Genomic DNA, 20552 nt, shown 5'->3' on the forward strand with positions numbered 1-20552 from the left:
TGGCTATGCTTTATATCTATAGACATCAATGTATTTCCCCTTTAGCTGGGGGCCCCATGTAGGAGTAAAGTCCGGTCCTGGTAGCAGGATCGAACCAGCCTCCAGTTTCTCTGAAAGGATCCAACTTCGTGAGCTGGTTGCTGCTTGCAATCCCTATAGTTCCTGAATTGGGTCATAACTACAACATTCGAATAGCACCACAAACTTTGAGGTTGGTTGAAATCCAAAATCTAGAACCAGGCTTCTTTTTCTGTTTATTTTTTTGTCTCGAGTCATACATAACAACTCCATAACCAGACGCGAAACACTGCTTATATAAAGCATTACATAAAACAATTGAAACAATCCCACAGCCTGAACTATATTAACCAGGTACAAAATGATAACTCAAGTCAAAACAGAACACGAGGATCCCTCTTATTTCACCTAAAGGCATCTTATTTTGCTTATCACGTGTGGAACCGCATTAAAAAAAGACAATAACTGTGCGCTTGTTTTGGTACAACTCAGTCATCCACGGATGTCTGAGAGGTTATACAATAAAACAGCGTTATATAAGTGAACCACATAACTGGCCAATAGGAGCCCGCCTCGTACGTCACGTGACGCTCTGCGCTCGCTTCTGTGAACTGTGCATGAAATCCGAAGAAGAAACAACCTTTAGCTGCTGAAGCTAGCTGGCTAGCGACCAAGATGGAGTACCTCCGAGACTGCTTTATTTTTATCAGGGGTGTTCTCGTTTTCTAAGAGGAGAACATGATACGCGGATCCGGTAAAATATACGGGTGTTGGGACATCGGGTTGAAAAGAGTTCGTTTGTGGAGTTCGACGAGCGCAGAGGGGGCGATCGGAGTTAGCTAGTTAACAAGCTCTAACGTTAGCTAACTGTCGGCTTGCTCCAGGAGTCTCTTACATAAAACCAGCAGTCGATCATTAGAGCAAAGACGAAGGGCTCTGGGCGTCTGTAGCTGATCTATATGTAATATATCCTCGTCTTCCATGTAGTGTTAACTATTTTAAACCCTAAACTTCTCCTTTGTTGAGTTTTTATAGTATCTTAACGATTAGTTCGCACGAAAGGCCAACTTGTAATTAAGCTTCTTACTTGCTAGGCACCAAGGACTTTACCCACCGACTCTCGACTAGACATGAAATTGCTGTAGAATCATTTTTCGTGTCATCTTAAAAGCCACATCATTTGGAAAGTTTCCATTTGTAGCCGGGAGACTATATCAGACCGCCTCCCCTCATTCGCTGTAAAGGGGGCGAGAGTAGGCTGCCAAAGCGGAAAGCTTAGTAAATAACACCGCCCGACAGAGCCGGTGTTTACACGGAATCCACGTCCCTCTAGGTAGCTATAAGGTGGTAACTTAAGTTTACTTTTTGTGGGACTTTGACACGGACCTACTTTATCAGGGTGGAGATTGTATGACTCGTGATGAGTTCTGACCTACTTCCAATGGCCAGCGATGATAGTAGGGTACAATCGGGGGTTTGGTTTGATAGCAAGACGTAAATGATAGTTTGCATTAAATTGGGGTATGATTTCTGAGCAGCGTGGGGAGTTTGACTCAGTGAACCTCTTTGCCGTTTAAATAGCTGACTTTCCCTTTGGAAGAAAAATATGGACACAGGGGTAAGGTCACACCAGGGCGAGGTGTTCGTCCACCCGCTCTCCAACCCTGGGGCCGCAGGGATATTTCCCGAAATGCTGGAGGTGGCAGAGGAGGCCAACCGGGCTGGGGACTTTAACCTGGCCGTTGAGATATACAGCTCCCAGCTCGCAGACCTCCAGCAGCCGGACAGGGGTTTGTGTCTGAGGAAGGCAGACTCTCTGGCCCGCGCCGGTCGGATTTCCGAGGCGCTTGACTCGTACTGCACAGCGGCCAGCCTGGGCAAACTCCGCCCGGAGGAGCTTCCCCTCCTGGTGGAAACCATCGCCCGGACTCTCCGCGAAAAGAGCTGGGCATCACCCGGACTTTAAACGGACAGGGTAAAAGCAGCGGCGGGGAAGACGGGGTTGAAAGTGACAGAGAGTGTGGAGAGGATGAAACCCTGGAGTTGTTTTCATGTCGCCTCTGCAAGTGTCTGCTCCATGAGCCCACTACAGTGGAGTGCGGACACACTTTCTGCAAACGCTGCTTAGAGGACGACTCTGTCAAAGACTGTATACACTGCAAACTAAAGTTGAACAAAAAAGATGGACTGCCAAACGGCCGGAGATTAAACGTTGTTCTCAGCGGCCTGCTGGATAAACTGTTTGCAACAGAGAGCAAAGCGAGGAAATTCTGGATTGAGGGGGAGGTTTTGTGGAAAAAACAGGACCTTTCAGATGCCTTGGAGAAGTATAATGCAGCAGTGGATCTAGGTAAGGAAGCACAGCTTTCATGTACACAAATAAATATTTCATGTACTCTTTTATGTGTTTAAATATGACAGTTTAAAAAAAAAATCAAAAGTATAGTGTTTAGTGCAGGTGACCTACTTTTTTTTTTAGTCTGCCTTCCCGGTGTCACCGGCAAGTGGCGACACTCCTACCCATCTAGACTACACTGAGGTCAGGCGTTATATGACGCACCGCAGCTCGTTACCTAAGCAGCACACATACCGATTATCGTCTTCACAATGACGCATTCATACATGTTTTCTATTTCTACTCTGTAGTGATTTAACTGAGTAACCTTGGTGAAGGTATGTGTGTATAATTAAGCTTTCTGGACATAATTTTAGTTCTATTTATTTGCATAACACTTAATAATAATAATAATAATACTGCATGAATACATTCCTTAGCAGTGATAGACTGAGTTGGGCTTAACTCCTCCCCTTACTGGTGGTGTTTCATAAGCTGGCAGCATAAGATGTGTTGGATAACATTCAGGGAGGATTGACTATGGCAAACTTTTAACTGTTGGTATACAACAACTTGCTTTGACAGTCAAAGTGACTCTTTTAATAGGCACCATCTTTTGGATTGTTGTCACTTGAAGCAGTTGTTCCCTTGAACTTCGATCCAAAATACAGAATGTTCTGTTCTGTTGGCACCTTACATAAAGAACACCAGTGTGTTCTTATTAATTTTGAGCCAGGGCAAGTCTCATGTTGCACAGTTTGAATCCTTGCGGAAAGTTGAACCAACCTCTTTCCACCTCTGGCCTACATATCATATCACATTAAAATACATTTCCCATGGTCCTTGAAAAGCTTAATGGGTGAAACAAGGCTGGCATAGTTGGGATATCTCAGGTGTTCACACTTATGTTGGTTTAAGAAATGGATTAATTGGAGAAGAAAGTGTCAAGGGAAAGGAATATACTGTGCTCTAGGTTTGGGCGGTGTTCTGGTATTTATTTAGAGATCTTGATGGTATGACTTAATACTGTCAAAAATACAGACAGATGGTCCTCTTTCTATTAAACTGATACAGAGATGCTGCATTGAGCTGATGTATTGTAGTGTACTCCCTCAACCTAGGCAGGTGAACATCGCTATGATCCCTTTCACTTTTCCAGCAGTTGGTATAAAAACACACAAGGTTTAGCTGCAGCCTTCATTCGCTGACAAACTATAACCTACACTGTACATGTACTGCTGAACTTCCCTGCTCACCTTTTCCTCTGCTCTGCTGCATTCACCTGTCGCTCTGTCTGTCTCGCTTAACCACACACTCGCTATGTACACAAAAAGAAGTGACTGCGAGTGGTGGCGATAACTCCACAGGACTAGTAAACAAGAAAAATGCCTCTGCATCTGTTTGGGAGTATATTGGTTAATCCCGATGATAAAGGTCAGCCAGCCAACAGGGACGAAGCTGTGTGCACATCATCTTCGTTCAGCCCTCTGATGTGTCAATGGCAAGATGTGTCATCAGGTCCTCCAGGAATAATCTATAAAATAAGGGCACTTTTTGCCTAACTATTTAATAGTCTATGGGCCATATGTATTTTAAACCCATCAAGACTTGTCTAAGTAGGTTAATTGCATTTTAGACGCACAGCATTGTAGGCTAGACAATGTCATAATGCTAAAATTACTCCTATCATCAGCAGCAGTTTTAGCTTTCAAATGGCACCTTTTCAGATATTTATCTCCCCAGACCAATATTGATTCATGTTGTTATGGACTCCGGGTGACAAGAGGACAGAGTGCTTTCACAGCTTTGTCACTGCCAGTCAATGTTTTCCCAACAAATGCAGCAGGACGCCTTCTGGTATCTGTGATGCAGGATGAGCGTAATGGGCTCATGATGTCAGCAGAGGTACAGCTGTTAGCCAACCTGTGCCTTTTATTTTCCACTTGGTGGTTATCTGTGCTACATGTCTTATGTGCTGCCTTTACAGAATGAAAGTGATATAATGGGTGTATTTGTGTGAGAGAGTGAAACAGATGGGTGCAATATTGGGTACTGAAGGAGAGATTGCAGTATTTTTGTAATGTAACACAACCTGGGAGAAGCCGCTGCCTACATTTCTGTAAATAGCTTGTTTGTTTAAAAAGATATTGAAGGAGTACAGTGTACAATGAAATTAAAGAGGTCATATTATGCTGATTTTCATGTTCATAATTTTATTTAGGTGTTGTACCAGAATAGATTTGCATGGTTTCATTTTCAAAAAACACCATATTTTGTCATACTGCACAAAGCCGCTTCAGCTGATAAACAGCTTTGGTTCAGCCGTACATGTTGGAGCCCCCGTCTGATCCTGAAACATAGACAGAACAACACAAACTAGCTTTGCAACCTATGGAGCAAGAGTTGTAAGTTATTATAGGGGCTATATGTAGTTTTTTTAATGAAATTACTTATTAATAAATCAAATTTTCATTGCCTTACTGTCAATGGGCTCAAAACTAGTTTAGAAATGAAGCACACACTTGTTTTCTCTTTTGCTTGCATCAGCCACTATTCTGCTTTTAATGTGAGACACCGGGTCGGATTCAGCCCTGTGCACGCTCCGAGCCTCTCAGACTACAGCGACAACACGGCAGCTAACGACATGCAGTCCGCTAACACCATAAAACAACCAGCTCACAGAAAACACACACTCCATGTAAGGATACAAAACAACAATAAAGGCTTATGTGCTGAAACGCATCAGACCAAACAGATTCAGATGATGTCGAGTAAAAACACAGTGAACATCTGAATGGCTGGAGAAACCAGCATGTTGTGTGAAGCGGTCTCCCTGTCTGTCTATAGACGCTGTCACACTGCCTTTTTTCTGGGAATATTGTACCAATATGCGGCTTGCTGTGCTGTATGAAAGATACAGAGCCAGTGTTGAGCTGCTTCTGTGCCAGGAACATTGAAGTAACAAAGCCTGAACATGTCCTGAAAAAAGCCACAGCCTGCCTGCCGTTCTTTTCTGCATTTATTGCCGGATTTCTATATGAAAGCGGTTGTGTTTTGGATTATGCTCGCTCGTGAGTTCAAGCGAGAACGCGTACGAGCACACACCTGGTTGCAATCTTAAAACAGCACTGTTAGTGGCCACTGAAAACTCCCTAATGCCCCTTTAATTTGTAATAAAGTATCTTTCATACGTAAAGTTTTACCTGTGCATTGTCTCTACATCACAGTAAAAACTTTATGACTGCCTGGAAGGTAGGTTATTTGAATATAATTTTTAACTATCGTGGTTTGAGGGAGTGCCACAAAGTATTTTACAAAGGATTGCCGAGCATTAAATGCATGTTACATAGTGCACAGTTACGACTACTGTAACAGTCAAGCTTTTTTTAAGGCAGTTCAGGAGCAGTGTTTTCTGCATTGTCTCACATTTTCTTTCACTTTTCTCACCTGAAGTCTTCCGTGTGTCTCACTGGTGAACAGTTATGAGGATGTTGGAGCACATCTAGTCTGAGGAACTGCGTTTACCTTTACCATCATAGTCGAGCTAATGCAGTATCTCAGTCATGCTACACTCTGTAATTTCATGGGTAAAAGTGTAACCCAAGGCCTAAGTCTTAATATTTCTCACTTATAAACAATGTCTATTTTGCATTAGGTCTAAGCTCATAAGACCCTGTTTTTGAAAGTACAGTAAAAAGAGGTTGAGGCACAGTGCCACCATGATCAAAGTAATCCCTTATGTTTTTTTGATAACATCTTTATCATGTATCACATTACTGTTTATTAACACGAGGTATGGTTCTAATTATGCACTAATATGATTTTATTAAGTCATAGGGAATATCTGACCTTCTCTTATTCCCTCTGATGTGTACCAATAGATTTTTAAAATATATATTTGTAGTAGAGATGCAGCAGCAAAATACAGTCAGCTAGGAAAAACAATTTGGCAAATATGCAGCAATAATTATTGTGGAGCACTACTGGGTTTTCTTAAACCTTATATGGGCTAAAATCTTTACTGATTGCTGATAAGCTGATTAAACTCTACGAGACAGTATTTTGGGGATTTCTGTACACATGCATTTGTTTCTGAAAGATTGCGGCTCCTTGTCAACTAGCTACAGCAAATGTGGATTTATAACTGCATGCAAAAATAAAAGACAAGTCAGTATTATGTCTCTGAGCCATTTTTAATATTTATTGGAATGTCATGGGAGCCTCCCAGGTTTAAACACACCAGCACAATCTCCCTAACATTGTGTCTACACAGTAGGCGTTTATCCTTTCGAGCATAACTACAGTGATTGTGTATTTTGAGTCTGAGCACTACTAAAATGCCAGTGACCTACACTCAGTACTGTGGCTGAACGCATCCTGTAGGCACAGACGGAGCTCTAAAGCTGCTGCTGCAGATTTGCTAAAGTGCTGCTCATGCTATGTTTTTGGGGTTTCCCCAGAAAAGATGCCCCTCTCTGATTGGCTGAATCGATATCAGGATAAGTCAATTTAACAGCAACTAGCAGATTCAAATAACACACCATCTGCATGGGCAAAGAGTGCCAGAGAGCCAAATGTGTATCTGTTCAGTTCACAAGGAAAAAAAAATATGGTATCTGGAAGGTTGATTCAGACTTGTAAATAGCAACTACCCTAAAGTACCATGACAACAAATCAGAGGAGTTGCCAGTTTAAATTACCTTACACATGCTTGGCCTACAACATTTTTTTTTTTTTTTTTTTTTGCCCAAAACAAAATGAAAACTTAAAGTGATTTTTTTTTTCATGACTAATCTATTACAGAAATCCTCCTCATATCACGCCATTTAGTTTGATTTAAGGGTTCTTGGATACAAAATGGAGTTTGATCAGTTCCTGGGGTGCACTCGGAGTTAAAAATGAATATCCGCCATGATGTGCCAATTGCATTTGGTGGAAAAATAAATTGGCAAAGTGGCCAGTAAATAGTTTGGAATCACAACTTAGAGCCAGATTTACATTGTGTTTTCCACATAGACTAATGTGACCCTCACTGTCCACTGCAGCTATCATGACGTCAGCGAATCAAATCATGATTTATTCTCTAATCGTAATTCAGAGGTTGGCTATATTTCATATCAGCTGCAGCAAAGTATAAATATCAGAAGGCCAGCTGTATCCTGTAACATTAACATGATTAACAGCAGGGCTACGCCTATTTACTGACACTCCCCCACAGCCACGCCTCTTAGCTCAGAGACAGCACAGGTACCATAAACTCTTACAAAGGACCATGAATGTGCTTCTAGTGACAGTCAAAGTCAGAGTCTGACAGCAGCTACTCGTGGCTGGTTAGTTCTGACTACCAGCTCCATATGGCATTTCTTGCTATGCTGAGCGGTGGTCAGTCTGGGCAAACTTACCTCCCACATCACACACTACGTAGTGATTGTAGTGAGAAGCGTTTTGAGAACAGGGGTGACAAAGACATGTTTGTCCAACGTGCAGGCACAGTATAAGTTAAAGTGCAACAATGTAATTGATTTTTATTGAAAAAGTTCAGAATAAAGGTATTAAATCACATGTTATCCACTCATAATTGTCTCCTTAAAGTGATGCTAATGATGACTTTGCATACTATAAACTAGAGGTAATTATTTTTCGCCAAATAATGCCTAATGCAGGTTTATGGACAATAAAAAATATTTTTGTCTTAACACACACAAAACTTGCAGTATCCAGATCCATCTGTAACTACATCTTGCCGGCATTTAGATACATTTGTTAGGGTTAGAAGTGGTACACTACATGTAAATAACACAATTGCGAAAATATTAATAAGAAATGTGTTGTTTTTCTGAAATTGCTCTCCACCTTTTCTCTCTCCACCTTATGTTCCAAATGTTTATTCCTGCAGTCTCGCATAAAAGCTGTTTGGAGTCGTCATAGCACAATATTTTGGGGACATGTAATTATTGTCTGTTGGTCCTGCTGTTGGCATTTGTGCTCAAGTCTCAGCTGACTCAGCTCAGGCAGCCTGTTCACCTTCTGTTCAGTGGCTGGGAAGATGAGATCCAGCCTTTTGGAAAATGGTTTCTGAATCACTTTCCAAAGTGTTTCAGAATCCAAAGTTCCACCGACGAAGTGCCAAAGGCAAAGGTCAATGAGCTTAAAGGAAACTGTAGAAACCGTGTTGAAGTACTGTAGATACTGGGTTTGGTCTTTTCCGAAACTGTCCCAAGCCAAGGATGGAAAAAGAAGAGTTGTTATTACATTATTTGGTTGAGTTGTTACATTAAGACTAGGAGACGATGCTAACAGACTCTCAAAATGTCTATCTAAAAAGATTAACACAGTGACAGCATTTCATACTTCTGAAGAACTGTCCTCCTGTTTCTTTGCAGCTTTACACAATTTTGAATAGTTTTCCACAACAATGTGTATTTGTTTATTTTATTTTTTAAGGGTTAGGGTTAGATGGATTTAATTCTCCGAGATAACACAGGAACAGTTTGGTCCAAAAATAATGTGATCAGTAGTTAGCTGCATGAAAATAAACCATAGCTAGCTATCTTTCAACAAATCCTATGTCAACACAGTTGAAATACTGGAAGTTCTTGTTTCTCAGAAAAGAAAATGATGACAGTGAGGTGTATCATTTGCTAATGTGGCACACAAACCTGCTAGATAATATTGCCACGCAGTGACTGTTTTATAACAACAGACTAGTAATTGTCTCTGGAACGACTGATGTTATGTAGCTGTATCACTACACACACTACACATGTTTCATAGCATTCTCGCTTATTAAATAGGTCACTTGTTACATTGTTGCCCTACTTCTGTGCAGACCTAGAAAAAGTCCATCCCCTGGAGGGCTATTCACTGACCTTGTGTGTGTGTGTGTGTGTGTGTGTGTGTGGTTTTTTTTATTTTTTATTTTTTTCCCCCCTGTGGTCTACAGTGCCCTCTTCAGGCAGACTGCTGTGTCAGCGTGCTGAGTTGCACATGGAGATGAGGAACTTCAGTCAGGCAGTGCAGGACACCAACAGCCTCTGTAGATTAAAACCGCTCTGGACAAAGGTGAGACACAATTTTGAAATTGTCTTTTTTTTTTTTAAACAAATGTTCACTAGGATCTTTTGGTCGTAAGCATCAGAAAATTGTTCCTTTCCTGCTCTCAGACAACACTGTCCACTACTGTTTCTAAGTAATAAAACTACATAATGATGGTGCCACAAGTAACTGTTTCATAGTCCATTTTTCACAAATTTATGCATTAAACTTTTTTAATTTAGTAGTTGTGATATAAGACATAGTATGTATAGCAACCTTGGAGAGTTGTGAACATATATGGAAATTAAAACATTTTATTCTAAACTAAGATATTTTCTTTTTGCAAGTTACCCCCATTCTGCATATTAACATTATGTTGGTACATAATGTGCAACATTAGGGATGCAGCTAATGATTATCTTCGTAGTCGACTAAACTGTTAATTATTTATTCGATTAGTCACAATTAATTTCTCACCCCCTAACTCTAATTAAACCATATAACTAATTAAATACCTTTTAAGTGAATTACTGGACTCCAACACACGTCCTAACTAGCTAACGTTACCATTAAATGAGCGAGGTTTACTTTTCAGAATGAACACTAGGGAAGAAGACAAGACAGCGTAGTATACTCCTATAATTCACTGATTTACTTTTGCACTTAACATGTTTGCCTTCACAACTAAAAGAGCGTTCTCTTAGCCAGCATCATCTATGAGACCTCAAAACCAAGAATGCAAAGAACTATGGAGAACCTGCTCCTACATAACAGCCAGGTTTTATCACCCAAAACAATAAGCCCACAATCTGATTTATTGGGTAGGTTTTAACTTCCTTACAAAGATTTTTGTTTTGGAACTGTATATAAAATAAAAGCAAGTACTACAACCACAACAGTAGACTAACAATGTAAAGTGTATTTAGAATAATAAAGCAACAGTTGCTCTCCGCTTCTCACATGAAAGCTTCTTCTTCGTGAGTAGTCTCACAGTCAGGCAGTCGTGGCAGACAGTGGAACGATACAGCCCCTAGCATTGCAGTTAGAAATGAACAACCAGAAATCTTCATAATGAGAAGATTCTATCTTTCCCTTAAACTGCATCTCTGTAACGATGCATCGACAATGAAATTTCACGTTGACAAATTTTTATAATCGACGTCATCATTTACGTCGACTAATCGTTGCAGCCCAGTTAGAGCTAACCACCCTGGCATAATGTTACAATATTTTTGAGGCACTTTGACAATAGCCATGTTTCCATCTAATTGTCATGCGAATTTTAAACGGACTTTTGAAATTTCTCAAAAAAGTGTTTCCATCAGCTGGTTTGGCGTGAATAAACCAGGCCTAGCTACATTAGTAGTTGACGTTACACATGGCTGTAATAAACAAGATGTATGGGTTCCAAACCAGAAACAAAACCAGCCGCGTGGACCTGAGGGCCACTGATCTTAGAAAAATGTAGAGAGGTTCTCAGAAATGTGTTTCAACTGGGCAAACTGTTACCAGCCATGTCTCCGCGCATTATGATAATATCTGGCCAAGATGGCGACAGTGGAAACAGCTAATCAGATGTGATTTTATTTAGCGCATTAACTCTTCTTTTCTTTTTCTTTTTTTTATTTGACAAAGGCAAAAACCACCTTAAGCGAGCGTAAAATCTTTTTTGCAAAATTAGGATGTTTTTGAATTTTCGAATTTTGCAATCAACCTTTTCTAATGCAACACTTCAAAAAGCGCTTAAACGTTGATGGAAACACTGCTTAGAAGCTGCAACACCAAAAGGCTATAACTTGTAGATGTAGTACACAGCAATATCATGTAGTTGTTAACATCTTGTGGTAGAGACGTATGTGTCCTTTCTGCCAGAGCTGTCAAGTCCTATCAAAAAGTTCTAATTGGAACAATCATCCAACGATGGCATCAGCTTTTCATAAATGACTGTGTTTAGATTTAGGTGATTTTCATGTCACTTGGAAGCACTAAAATTTGTTAATTATTTATATTTGTATTATTTTTATGTGTTCAGAGTTGTCATGCCTTTGTTTGTTTAGTGATAACAATCAGATGGACAAAATACGTTTGTTTGTTGATTTTCTTTTTGCATATAGAAGAAAATACTGGATCTCGTTAATCGCACGGACGCACAATTTTTATGTTTATTTCAGGCTCACTTTCTGAAGGCCACAGCGTTGAGTAAAGCAGGCCGGAACGATGAGGCCTTGCAGGAATACTTTGTGTGTGTGGCGCTGAAGCCTGACTGGACCAAAGTTAAACTGGAGGCTCAGAAGGTAAGAGAAGCTCAGTTAAATAAAAGAAATGCTCATCAAGTATGCTTCCAAACTCTTGTTTTTGTGAAACGCTTATTTTGCCCATAAAACCTTTTAATGGAAATGACAGCAATCTGAAAGAAATACCTAAATATTGCAGTAAAGTAATATGTTTTGTTGGAAACCCGACCTGCATCAACTTCTTCTTGTTTTATTAACTACCATTTGTAGCATCAGTATATTGCTTACACCTACTGTGACATGGCCCCAAGGAAAAGCAAATTTCCCGACTACTCCTTTTCTGTGTGTATTGTAAACACTGACCAAGTGCCTTGCTTTATTTCATCCTGCAGATCCTTAGTGAGCTGTTTTCCTCTGTGTTTGAGAATGAGGACCTACCAACGCCGCTGCACCCACTGCAGGGGGGGATGGCCACCCGCCTCATCAAACCACCGGCCTTGCTCAGGTCTCTGAGGCCGCTCACACAGAGACCTGGCTCCTCCTCACAGGTTACTGCACACAAACACACTGAGACCAATGGAAACATCTGTCAAAAGGACATTTTAACTAAATGCTTTAAGGAACACTGAGAAGATAAAACTATAATAATCAATTATTGCTCTGCCCTTTGTTTTCTGTTAACTTTATTTTACTGCAAACCTTAGTTTTATTTTATTTACAAAGTTGCCCCGTGTATCATCAGCTTAAGTCCTTTACCCCTAATGATCTGAAAACCCCTTTAGTGTGGAAGGAAGACATTTGAAAACATGAAAGATGTTTTCCATATTTGTGTAATTAGGATGATTAGTGTGATCTTGGCCTTAGGCAAAGCATATTGTTATTTGTGTTTATGTTAGCAGGTTCATATCAGGGAAATTCATTGCATCTTGATACATGGAAATAGACTGGATCTCTACAGACAACTGTGCTGATTTGCAGTTTTATTTCTCAAAAAGTACACTGGGCCAACTGTTTAAAAAAAACTGTAACTAAAAATGACTTCACCAAGTAAATTAAATGTACTGCACTGCATTTTGTACATTTTGAATGAAGGTGCACTGGAGCAAAGTGCGGCTGTCAAAATGATTATCCCTTCATCATCGTCTAGCTCAATAATCTCTGTCTGTCTGTGTGTCCAGGACTCAGAGTTCAATGTGACTAAAAGCGCTCCAGTAGACGACTCATCGTCCAGACTGTCTGCTCCGTCTCCTGGACAATCAGACTGCGCTGCAGGGGAGAGCAACACCAAGACCCTGGCCGGCGTTCTGGCTGCACTGCCAGCACCACCTAGTGGCCTCAAGAGGAAACACAGCGGAGAAGGACCCTCAGTGATCTTCAACCCTCCCTCTAAACTGCTCAGACCTGGTAAGAGAATCTGAGTGATGACTCACATAAAAGACTGATCACTGAATATGGGTGTATTACTTTATTTTGAAAAGTTTTCTTCTCCCTTGTGTTTTAATCGTGTTTGTGAATCGCTTTTTTGTTTTATTTCTTGAGTTTCGCAATACCATAAGCCGAACAACTAAAAATAGATATGGACCCAATATTACCCTTTTTTTTTTCTTTTTTTTTCTACTTGGCAAAAGTTGTAAATAATTCACTCTTATTGGTGTCACCGATTGGATGCTTGGGGAACCAACTGGTGTTTTTTGATAATCATCAATAAATTATCAAATTTATTAAATTGACTATTTTTATTTTTCAACTCGTGCATAACTTTAACCCCATCAGTAACATAAATCATTGCTGGTCCAATTTGTTTTGTGTACTCATTACTGCTTTTGAGTAAAGTGGGGAATTTCAGCATTTGTAGTAGTAAAACAAAGCGGGAAATTAAGAATTAAACGATGTAATTTAAAACTTTTAAAGATTTTTATTTGTATTATTTTATTTCTTAGTTAGACTGCATTCAGTAACGACCTAGTGAACGCAAAGAAGCATAACACCATCATTTTAGGATGCAATGCAATAATAAAAGGAACAACTAGTACAACTAATTGCTTTTTTAAATGACTAGTAAGTATATACTTTATATAATCAAATTAATGTTAAATGCAAAGAAATTTGTTCCATTATTACGCATTACATACAAGTTTTTTTAATGACAAACAGTCTGATTGTCACTCCAGGAAAACAAAGCACGAAAACGAATAACCTGAACACACAGATATGTGTATCCTGATGTTGTGATGTTTTGAACAGACGAGGTGAACAGCTGTCAGACGGCCACGGTGTGTGGAGGGAGGACGGTTCCCGCTGAGCTGTTGGACAGTGGAGACTTGGAGTGTTCACTCTGCATGAGGTGACAGCACACAGTCCAACATTCCAGCACACACATGCGCACACAGTTACTGCATGCATACACAGTATTCACAGGTTTCAACAGTTGGGACCAAAATGACTTCAACACTTTTATTTTTTATCTGAATGCAATTATCAAGACGTATCTGCATGTAATACATGATGCAGCCATGATATCATTGGCCAACAGCCAGTGTTAACGGGAGCATGTTAAAGTTTCATGAGTGTTTTGTAATTTCTCCTCCAGATTGTTCTATGAGCCGGTAGCCACTCCCTGCGGACACACCTTCTGCCTCAGATGTCTGGAGCGCTGCCTGGACCACAACCCCAACTGCCCTCTGTGCAAGGAGAATCTGTCAGAGGTACACAAACATTTTATATAATCCAAAATGCGAAAACACTTGGTTCTCAATAGGGTTTTACCTCCATATTAAAAAGGTAATAACATCCTCAGTGTTGTGACTTTTGTGTAGTTTGTAGTAGTGCTGAAAAAATTATTTTATCTGATTTGTAAACTGACAGATGAAATTAATCAACATCAGTTTTTATAATTTGAAAATTGTTAAAGTAATTTATCTGTCAAATATATACCAGCATCTTCTGGTTCCAGCTTCTCAAATGCGAGATTTAGCTTTGGTGGGACAAAACAAAGTATTTAAAATTTCAATGGGTATTTTTCTATATTTTCTGACATTTTATAGGGCAAACTGATTAATTGATAATGAAAATGACAGCATAGTTATTGTTTGTGTTGTCATTGCAGTATCTGGCCACCAGGGGCTACAACAAGACCCTGCTGATGGAGGAAGTGCTGCAGCGTTACCTTGGAGATGAGCTGGCTGAGAGGAAGAAAATCCATGAAGAGGAGATGAAGGAGCTGTCAAAGTCAGTTTCACACACATGCAAATACACACACCCACACAATGAAAGGGTTTATTTACTATGTAAAAATAAATGTTAGGAGTTTTTTTTTAATTAGAACAGTAAAACCCTAAACCTATACAACCGATACAGAGACATGTCTCAGTTAATGTGGATTTAAAGTGTTAACATCTTATATCTTATCTTAGGTCTTGTTTATTCAGAATGCATTTGCTCTGTTTTTTTCTACCTCTATTTAACAAAAATAAGGTATCCAAAAACATTTATAATGGAGAAAAGTTATAATTTCAAATAACAATAATCAAATGTTTACTGTATGTCATGTTGACTTTAATTTTGCCCTCTTAGAGTCTGATTTGCTAGTTCCAGATGAAATTAAGTGGTCTTAAAAAGCCTTAAACATATTTTCTACAAACACCTCAGTCTCAACAAACTCTTCTGTGTCTCTTGTAGCTTAAACCAGGAAGTGCCCATTTTTGTGTGCACCATGGCCTTCCCCACCATCCCCTGCCCGCTGCATGTGTTTGAGCCACGCTACCGCCTCATGATCCGTCGCTCCATGGAGACGGGCACAAAGCAGTTCGGCATGTGCATTGCTGACGAGCTCAAAGGCTTTGCCGACTACGGCTGCATGCTGCAGGTAAGTGTTTGCATCTAGCGCTGTCACAGGATGTCACTCATTTGCTAGTTTTCCTGTCACAGATTTTCTCATCTCACTCCGCTGTATGCATTCAAATAAGATTTTATCAGTGTAAGTACAAGATAAAATTTCCTCTTTCAGGTGCGAGATGTGAAGTTCTTTCCTGACGGTCGTTCAGTGGTCGACACCATTGGTGTGTCACGGTTCAAGGTCCTCAGCCATGGCCAAAGAGATGGCTACCACACCGCCAAGATAGAGTACCTGGAAGACAAGAAGGTGGGCTGAGGCTGTGGATGTATTCATTTCAGACACTTTGCATTATGCTACTGTCAAGCAAATGTCACTCAAGGTAGAACTCAGGTTTTTGCCTCAAGCAACTTTGTGATAGCTGAGCAGTGGGGGGAAAAAGCTGTCTTGAGTTCCTTTCTGAGTCACTGACAGAATCTTTCCAGAGGGGGGAAAACTGTCCTCCTCCTGCACTAATAAATACATACGTTTGCCGATGTTAATATGCTTAAATTATTGTTTTTTTTTTCAGCAACTTCTGCCATCTTTACTCATCTTGGTCAGTGGTATTTTTAAAAACAAAATTAAAATCTGTGTCCAATCAGGTGGAGGGGGAGGAGCTGGTGGAGCTTCTGAAGCTGCACGACTCTGTGTACGAGCAGGCAAACAGCTGGTTCACCTCCCTGAAAGACAACATGAAGAGCCAGATCCTGAGCCACTTCGGACACCTTCCCAGCAAAGATCCCGACCCACAGGTGTGCAAACACCCGTGTAGCATAATTTCACCTCTTTTACCGCGATCACTACAGATTTAAATCTAAATATATGATGAAACAAGACGCCATTTTACCGTTAGCCTCCTGAAACTGCTTGAAACAACACAGATTGCACATTGCTGCCCTCATTATCTGCTAAGATTATGTTGTATAAGATGTTTAACGAAGGAAAGGATAATTTAAAAATCCACGATTTCATGATGCTTCCTTTGTAGACATGGTTTTAAGAAAAAAAAAAATTGCTGGTTATCCAAGACTATTGTCAAAAAGGAAAGCATGAATATGAATACCATATGCTTAAGAATGTAGTTAGGATCACTGTGTCCAACAAGTGTCCTCGTATTAAAGCTGCATTCCTTGGCAGTCAGAGGCCTAGGGAGCATGGATATTTTCCTAGAGCAGTAAGTAGGTGGGACGGTAGCTGTTTCCTCGATCAGCTGCCTCAGGTTTTCTTTTTACAATTCTCTGCTGAAACTGGCAGAAAACCAGCACTAGAGAGCAAATGCACAGTAATTGTCAGTGGAAGTCAGTCAGTGGAAAGACGCATAGAGGTGAATAGACACATTCGTCCTGTAGGTTACATAATAAATGTAGTTGTCACAATCTTTAAGTCACAAATTTTAATTTAATGTTTCATTTTTGAGTGAGAAACTCAAAAAAACTCTTTTTTTTGTCATTTTTCCTACCCCGTCATCATCTAAGCAGTAAAAGTTTTATAATATACAGAAATCAACTGTATGTATCTTTTCTCTTCTGCAGGGCAGTCCCAGTGGTCCGGCCTGGTCCTGGTGGCTTCTCGCTGTCCTTCCATTGGAGGGTCGAGCCCAGCTCACCATCCTGGCCATGACATCCCTCAAGGACCGCCTCATTGCCATCCGCAGGGTCCTCATCTTCGTCACGCGCAAAAGGCCGCGGTGATTACCCAGCCGCTCGGGGAGACAGACCTGAACCGCTTGGAGTTCTATGCAGTTCAGCAGTTCATTCGCTCATTTGTTCAGTCATTCATTTGTTAATTTGATCACTCATCGAATGATCCATTCACTCGTTTATACGTGTGCATTTTTCATTTACTGGCCCATACCTACATCAGTTCGTTCTCTCAGATGCTCATGAATTCCTTCCTGTGTAGCGCAGCATTTCTGAGCACACGTGTCAGTTCTGTGGTGAGCGTCAGGTGGGTCGGGTTGCTGGCATGAGGACATTCCTGGTTTCACTTCTGTCTGTTTCTGTCTGTTCATCCAGCCAACCCCCACCTGCGTTCTCTCACTGGACGAATCAGGCTACAATATCTGAGCAAGTGACCTCTCACCTCTTGTTCTCTTTTGAGGCAGAGGTAAAAGCAGTAAGCTGTTTAGGTCACTTCTGGGTCATTTCCCCGACTCTGTTATGCAGGAAAGAAAATTTATCAGAAAATCAGTGTGAGTGAAAAGGATCAGGTTCAAGAGGAAAAACCTTTCCTACATACACTAAGCAGTATTTCACATAAGCTGAAACAGAAGTCACCCACTCGAAAATTCACCTAGTGCAACATGAACACACCTGTGATGACTGCAACACACAAAAGTGAATGTACTGATGAGGCTGTAGTATCTGGATGTTCATCCCTTTTCTCCCTGCTACATTTTTGGAATCAGTTCGGCAAGTTGCACATGAGGACAGATTCCTGAGTGTGTGTGTGTGTGTGCCCTCGCAGCAGCTGCTTCACTCTAAATCTTCCTGACTGAGCCAAAATTAATGTGCAGAAACCTGAAGCTTTCTGTCCGCTGCCTCACCCTGCGGTGGGCATATGTACCTCAGACTGTCTTGATAGAAAGTTACAGGCACCATGAGAGTCGTTGCACTGAGATAGGACTGTGGTTTGCCCATGTTAACACTAAAAACCACAGACTATACAATGTGTGAGAACAAGTCTACAACAACGTGCTCAACTTGTTTTGAAAGGAGGTTCAAGTAAGAAAGTCGGGCTGTTGCACAAGTTCTAGCTACATTTAGGAGACAGATACGAATGCATCCTCTCGGATACAGTTGAAACTTTAATGTCCTATTGTAGCATATCTGTGGGACTTAGTTATAGGGGTCAATTGTGTACTTTTTATGTTGTTGTTTTTTTGTCTCTCTCTCTGCTATGCCCTTAAGTGTATGTGTATGGTGAAATCTTAAGTTGAGTTATTTATATGTATATCAATGTAACTCTGAGGCCTTTGTAATGTTTTATTTAAGGAACGTTTCCCCTCTATCGCTTTCTCTCTCAGTGCATTTACATGCACACTGCAATGCAGCAATTATGGTGCTTAAAGTTGAGTTTTCTTGTAAACAGTTTGTTTATAGTCAATGTTTCTCAATAAAACATGTGTATCCTTGAAGCCTCGAAACAGATGAATAGGTTTCCTTCCTCATACAACATTTTTTTAACGTGTTTTTGAATGTGCGTCGTTTATTCTATCTTCCGTGCCTTTACTGGCGCAATGCTGTGTCTCTTAGCACCCCCAACTCGTTATCGGTTGAAAAGCTTGAAACTGTCTGCAGGAATTTGTCTCAATAGCGCAACTAGTGGTCAAAAAGTGGTTAACGTTGCACAATAAAACCCCAAATTTATACAATGAGTGAATGAAAAGTACCATGTGTTTTGTTTGTTTGTAAGAGCAAGCAGGTGACCAATACGATTTCCTGCTGATGGTTTCAAGCTGGTCCACTGATCAAATGGTGGTTGCAGTAACATGTATAAGAACCCCCCCCACACACACACACACACACACAAAGTTTTAGATTAAAAAAAAAACAATGCAAATGTTTTTTTGAAGATTTGATTTGTTTTGGTGAGAAACACTGACTGTTGACCTGACTGTGTTTGTTTACAATCTGATTCAATGGTGTACCTTTTTAAAAGGAAGGATGAATGGTAAAGGAAGTGTTGAACGCTTAAATTTAACTATCTGCAAGTTATCAAATGAAATCAAGTATTTACAAGCCGCAGTGACTCATTATGCTTAACTTTAAGCCGGTCAAGATGTTTTCATAAGACAGCTGTGGTTGTGATCTTGGTGTGCATGTAAATGCACTGTTTCTCTGTATAATTCTGACTTCCAAATGTTTGTGACTACTGCAGTCACACTGCATTTCCCTGGTATATTTGTAAAGGGAGATCTTAAACCTATTTTTTATCGCAAATAAAGAAAAACCCATTCTGTCCTGCCTCTCCCTGTTATTTCGTAGCAGCTCTTTATTATTAATATTTAGAAAGTGAGGTAGATTAAATTTCCCATACAGCAACAACATCCTCATGGACCCATATCGGACTGCCATGCTCACACTTTTATGTAATATTAAGTGGATGTTTGTGACCTATGAAGCAGATCCACTCCACAGGCTTGTCAATGACAACTTAAAAAGCAGGTTCATTTTACTCATCCATATTTAGTTAATTCGGAACCGTTCCTCCACAACTTTGAAGATGGAGGAAATATCTTGCCACTGACAGTCAAACAAGAATGTGACTTACTCAAGAACATCCTGGCAGTGGTTTTTAATCTGTGAGTCTCATAAACTGCCATTACATGCTTGTGATAAATCCAATCAGCCCACTGAGTTAAAATGTGCCTTTGATCCAAAGGAAGTTAACTATGTTCAGTTCATTAAGCTGTTTTTCCCACAATCTTTCATTGGCTTTTCATTCATTTCACTGGTTGAGTCCATCAAAATTTACCACATCACACCTTTTCTCCTGTATACCATACTTTATTTCTCAGATGTTCTGTGACTTTATAAGAGAAACAAATGTTAAAAGGCTAAATTAATTTAGTAAAAAACCTTGTGAACATAGATGAGTAATTGTTGGTACATAAGGAAATCAGGAAGCCAGTTGCTCAGAAACATTTGGGAAATAAAGTATAATATCTTGGAGAAAGATTGTGTGTACAAAAATTAGAAAATGTCACACAAGGAAAATAAAATTGCCCGACTGAAACATGCTCAAGATTGGTGTTCTGTTATAGTCGATATTATGTTGATGGAGGATTCACGAACTGAATGAGAAACGGTTTGAGCAAGCACATATGGACTACAGCGTTTACCTAACCTAGTTTGAAAGTAGATCATTTCTAGGCTTGGAGAGAAAGGCAGGCCTGAGACGTCTGAGCTGAGATCTTCAGAGTTGACGTGGACTCTTCAGGATACACCCATCCATTACCACTCTGCTACAGAAACATGTCACTGAGTGGAAGGTTAGGTGCTTACTTCCACACTTGTAGATGAGGCTGTTGGCTGGTGTCTATATTAGTAACTAG

General features: G+C 40.3%; 1 protein-coding gene across 1 annotated transcript; it reads left to right on the plus strand.

Annotated features, from left to right (window-relative positions):
* Positions 1-629: 629 nt before the first annotated feature.
* Positions 630-19458, plus strand: LOC119904448 (LON peptidase N-terminal domain and RING finger protein 2-like). The gene is given in 13 exon segments (XM_038721126.1): positions 630-1952; positions 1955-2368; positions 9297-9415; positions 11560-11682; positions 12015-12170; positions 12801-13026; positions 13867-13966; positions 14213-14327; positions 14729-14850; positions 15301-15487; positions 15629-15763; positions 16099-16248; positions 17029-19458. Coding segments are annotated over 13 exon segments (2334 nt in total). The 5' UTR covers positions 630-1624; the 3' UTR covers positions 17188-19458.
* The last annotated feature ends 1094 nt before the right edge of the window (positions 19459-20552 follow it).

Source organism: Micropterus salmoides, unplaced genomic scaffold, assembly GCF_014851395.1.
Source record: "Micropterus salmoides isolate LMB-PRFRI ecotype aquatic unplaced genomic scaffold, ASM1485139v1 Ms_hic_scaffold_15, whole genome shotgun sequence".
Classification (NCBI taxonomy): domain Eukaryota; kingdom Metazoa; phylum Chordata; class Actinopteri; order Centrarchiformes; family Centrarchidae; genus Micropterus; species Micropterus salmoides.